This window comes from Nematolebias whitei, chromosome 1 (genome assembly GCF_014905685.2).
Source record: "Nematolebias whitei isolate Nwh7 chromosome 1, NemWhi1, whole genome shotgun sequence".
Lineage (NCBI taxonomy): Eukaryota > Metazoa > Chordata > Actinopteri > Cyprinodontiformes > Rivulidae > Nematolebias > Nematolebias whitei.
Genome location: NC_056498.1, coordinates 42,609,928 through 42,614,927, shown reverse-complemented (window position 1 = coordinate 42,614,927; position 5,000 = coordinate 42,609,928). Strand labels below are relative to the sequence as shown.

Genomic DNA, 5,000 nt, shown 5'->3' with positions numbered 1-5,000 from the left:
TGCAGATCCAGAGGAGGACGGAACCACTGAGTCAGACCCTCTCAGACAGAGGAGAAGATCATGAAGGAGAAAAACAGTCTGTCAGACAAAGACTGTTGATGAAGAGGATGATCATGAGATATGTAGAGTGAATGAAGTAAAGTTTCTGGGTGTAATTATTGACGATAAACTGTCATGGAAACAACATATAAATCTTGTAAAAATTAAAATATCTAAGTCAAATGCAGTATTATACAGAGTAAGGGACTTATTAAACAATGATGCTTTATATTTGCTATATAATACACTTGTAGTCCCGCATTTAATTTACTGTGTCACTGTTTGGGGTACGGCATGTAAAACCATAACAAAGCCTATTTTTATTCTTCAAAAGAGAGCTGTAAAAATTATAACAAAAAAGTGTTATTGTCACCCTTCTAATGTTCTGTTTTGTCAATTGAAACTACTTAAGTTTTATGATTTGGTGGATTATAATATTCTTTTATTCATGTTTAAAGCTCAGAATTGCATGCTACCATCAAACATTCAAACATATTTTGTAAAAAGGAAGAGTTGTTATAATTTGAAGGGCATAGATATTTTTGTTAAACCCAGTATAGAACCAGTTTAAAGGCTCGGTCTACTACGATACAGGGAATGAGTCTGTGGAATGGTTTGGAAGATGATGCTAAAATGGTGAAGTCAATGTTTATATTTAAGAAAAAGATAAAAACTGTTTTGTTGGAACAATATATAAAACTGATTAATGTCTATTTTGTTAAGTATGACATTTTGATGAGTTATGTATTTTGATGTATTATATATGAATGTTTATGTTTAAATTGATGGTTTGAATTGATTTTGTTTATGAGGGAGCAGATATGATAAGACATTTTCTTCTTCTGCTTCCTTTCATTTTATATTTGTTTTTCTTTAATTTTTTGAAATTGTATTTGTGTTTTTATTGGAAATTAAATGAAATGAATAAATAAATAAATAAATAAATCATGATTTGTTCTAGGAGAGGAAGAGCGGACCAAGACCCACTAGGAGGTCTGACTCTGCAGAGGAGGGGGTCCAGAACCCCTCTGACTGGGCCAACAGAACCAAGCATCAGTTCTGAGCTCTGGAGAACAGAGGATGTGGATGTTGACCCAGAGGGAGTGGAGGAAAACACACTTTTATAAATTACAGTAAAACATAATTTCAAAAACCTGTAGTGTAGAAGTTTAAATAAAAAAATCCTTAAAGCATAAAAAAATATATTTTTATTTGAAGCAGAGAAGCTCTAAAGTTTTTTTGTGTAAAAACATTTAAATCTAGCATTTGAGCGGGTGGATGAACCGTCATAAAGTTAATGGGTTCAAAGTGTCTTGTTCAAATGGACGGAGTGTTTCCAACTCTTGGATCTGCGATGGGGACAATAATAGTCATTAGATTAATAATTATTCTAATCATCAATAATCACAAAACGTTTCTTGTTGAGTGTTTGAGCCTCACAGGGAGGACGCTAAGAGTTTAATGATCCAAGTCAAACATCTCGGTCTCGTGTGTCCTCGCTGGCTTTAACGCAACATGAGGCTTCATGTATTGTTGCTCACGATGACATGAACTGTTTGATGTTTATTCTCTCATGGGGGGTTCTTCAAACTGGGTTTGATTTTGTGCAGCATGTTGTTCCATGGAGGTTGACTTAAATGTGCTAAATGTGTGAGTTGCATGAGTCCAGGAAGAACCCTCAGTCCGTTGTTTAACGCTGACAACAGAGAACAGGTCCAAGAAGAAACTTGTGGTCCACAGGAAGTGTGCGGCCTCAGAGGAAACAGCGTTTAAGTTACCGTGTGGTGGGACGGCGTCGACCTGAGGGCCGTCCAGAAAGCAGACGTTGATCTTTATGTGAGCATCTTCATCCATGAGCCGTTCTGGGCCGCCCTCGCGCTCATGAGCCTTGGTTCTGCAACACAAAAACAGAAACGGTGAAGACGTGAGAGCAACAGAAGGTGGTGCAGCTAAGAATCGTTGTTTGACTGACTCGGTGGTGGCTGCAGCGACATGTGGGGTGGAGCGAGAAGAGTCATCATTGTCATCATAATCATCATCATAGTCATCGTCTTCATCGTTCAGCGGCGGCTCTTCCTGTCCAGTCTGAAGTTCTGCTGGACGCTGAAAGGAAGGTTTGTTTCTTAAGTTGCGTTGCAAATAAAAAGTGCACTCTCTGCATTAACAACTAACAGACGACACGGTGGGTCAGCGTGCCAACGCCTGCTGGACTCAAAGGGAGGCTGAACGTGAGCGGTACCTTCAGTCGGAGGTAGAGGGCTGAATACCCGGCAGCCCTGCAGACCTGCTCTGGAGTGAAGGACTCGACCATCAGAGGGTGCAGCTTCTTGGTTCTGTCCGTGATGAACGGCTCGATGGGTCGCTCAGCAGCCAGCGCAGGGAAGGTGGACTTCAGCAGGTTCAAGAAGTCTGCTTCCTGCAGACCACATGGACACTGCAGCTCGTGGACTGTGGACGTCTGACACGCTGAAACACAAAGAAACCTGCGCTTGGTCTCAGTCGTTCAGGGTTTGGGACCGGAGGGGTCCTGGAGACAGGAGGAGGGCTGGGAACCAAAGGAACCTCCTTCCATGTTTGGTCCTGCAGGCCTGTTTGTAACAGCTGGATAACAAAGGAAACAGTGCCCTTCACTGCTGCTGCTTTAAAAATGTCTGTGCGTTCAGCTTTTATAACTTTTATAATAATCCCGTGGGTTCATGCAGAGAACGAACAGTGCAGACGGTTCACGTCTTAAGGCTCCAGTATGCTGCCGCGTACGTCCATCCACGCGTACGTACGTGTACGGTACACAGAGGGTTCAGACATGATACTCCAGCGTCCACCCCGAGCAGCTGCAGAGCAGCTCCACAGACAAGGGGCGTTCACCTTCGGGACAAATTGAGGTCGCCGATTGGTCATTTGCTGACACGCCTACTGGATTGATTGACAGGTCGAAAAAAACGAGCGCTGGCAGCCTCAGCCTCAGCGGTGTTCTGTGTTTACATGTTGTTAATAAAAAGATCTAAAAAATAAAAAAACAGAGAGCGCTGGCTCTACAGTCCACCCATCAGACCAGCCCACCAGGAAATCTCCAGACCCTCCCGCAGCCACGCTGGACCTGAGTTTAATTGGCTCGTGACAAATTCCTCCATTTCTCACCATTTCAGTCATGGAGTCAACGGAGGAGGAAGAGATTAAAGAAGAGCCTCTTGGCAAAAAACTAAAGAAAAGGCCAGATCAGAGATGAAGAAGGGAAATTAATACATTGGTGTCACATACTAAACAGTCCGTCGCCGGGCAGTTTATTGTGTGACACAGAGTACGCGGTCGTACAAATTGAGCTTTGCACGGACATGCCCTGGGGGGTACGCTCGTATCTCCGTGTACGTACGTGCGTACCTCTGCGTATGGACGTACGCAGGAGTATACTGGGGGCTTTAGTGTCAGGCTGGTTCAACACACACACACACACACACACACACACACACACACACACACACACACACACACACACACACACACACACACGCACACACACACACACACACACACAGAGACCGCTCTTGATGAGTCATTATGTTTTATCTTGGGGCTGCGCTCGTCGTGAAGCGGTTGCCACACGTGTCTTCAGCTTCATTGTTCCACGACACTGCTGGTGTCGGGTCGACGCCTTCAGATGTTCTCAAAGATCAGGCATCGAACGGCTGCTGACCCGACTGTTTGCAGGCTGACTCTGACACGCAGCCTCAGTAAACGCTCCTTAAACATTTTCATCCAAACGTTTCTCGCCGCTCGGCCTCTTGGACAACATCCAAACACAGACGGACACTTGTCTGTGTGCACGAGACGCTTCAGTAAAACACGTTTCTTTGGACTCTTTTTCTCCTTAAAGTCCAACGGTGTTGACCTTTAAACTCCAGCTGGTGAAACAAGCTTCTTTGAGTAAATTCCTTCAGCCAAGCCGAAGCCTGGTCTCTCCTAGACTCTGAGAAGGTTCTTGTTGTTTGCAGCACTTCCTGTTTGCAGGCGGGACCAGTGGTCTTTCTGTCATTTGCAGATGGTACAACGTTCATCTCCTGCAGGTCTTATTGAAGCTAAATGTTGTTTTCCATGCCAACTAGAGTTACTGCAATGAGTGGTTCTATAGTTTAATGAAAATGTTGGGGGGCTGAGGTAGCTCAGTGGTCAGCGCCGCCGTCTCTTACTCCTGAGGTTCGAGCCCAGGTTGCATCAGGAAGGACGTCCAGCGTAAAACAATCAGCCGAACTTTTCACACAAGTTCGCTCGCTGTGACCCCTAAGGAAGCAGCCGAAAGAAACTAACTAAAGTGATGAAGATGTTAGTTTTGTCTTGTGTCATCTTCATCATCTGAACCAGGTTTGAACATCAAGACCAGGTCGAACAAACATGTGAAACACATCAGCAGCAGAGCATGAAGGACGGTGCTGATCGTGACATTTAATCCTTCCTAAAACTTCAAACACAAATTTACAAAACAATAAAACATCAGGGCGGCACGGTGACTCAACGGGTAGAGCTGCTGCCTCTCAGCAAGAAGGTCGCCGGTTCAAATCCCAGCTGGTGGCCTTTCCTTTGCATGTTCTCTCCGTGCTGCGTGGGTTTTCTCCAGGTACTCCAGTTTCCAGACCAAAAACATACGTTAGGCTGACTGGTAACTAAATCGTCCCTAGGTGTCCCTGTGATGGACTGAAGACCTGTCCAGGTGTCCTTGTGATGGACTGGAGACCTGTCTAGGTGTCCTTGTGATGGACTGGAGACCTGTCCAGGTGTCCTTGTGATGGACTGAAGACCTGTCCAGGTGTCCTTGTGATGGACTGGAGACCTGTCCAGGTGTCCTTGTGATGGACTGGAGACCTGTCCAGGTGTCCTTGTGATGGACTGAAGACCTGTCCAGGTGTCCTTGTGATGGACTGAAGACCTGTCCAGGTGTCCTTGTGATGGACTGAAGACCTGTCCAGGTG

General features: G+C 45.1%; 1 protein-coding gene across 1 annotated transcript in view; it reads right to left on the bottom strand.

Moving 5' to 3' along the window:
- Positions 1-1,610: 1,610 nt before the first annotated feature.
- The window catches only part of LOC119418297, a 4,844-nt gene continuing 1,454 nt past the window's right edge, over positions 1,611-5,000 (bottom strand). The window contains exons 4-7 of the mRNA XM_037685597.1: positions 2,279-2,505; positions 2,012-2,142; positions 1,818-1,933; positions 1,611-1,735 (exon numbers count right to left, since the gene is read on the bottom strand). Of these exons, the coding sequence (XP_037541525.1) occupies positions 1,611-1,735; positions 1,818-1,933; positions 2,012-2,142; positions 2,279-2,505 (599 nt within the window). The remainder of the gene's footprint in view (positions 1,736-1,817; positions 1,934-2,011; positions 2,143-2,278; positions 2,506-5,000) is intronic.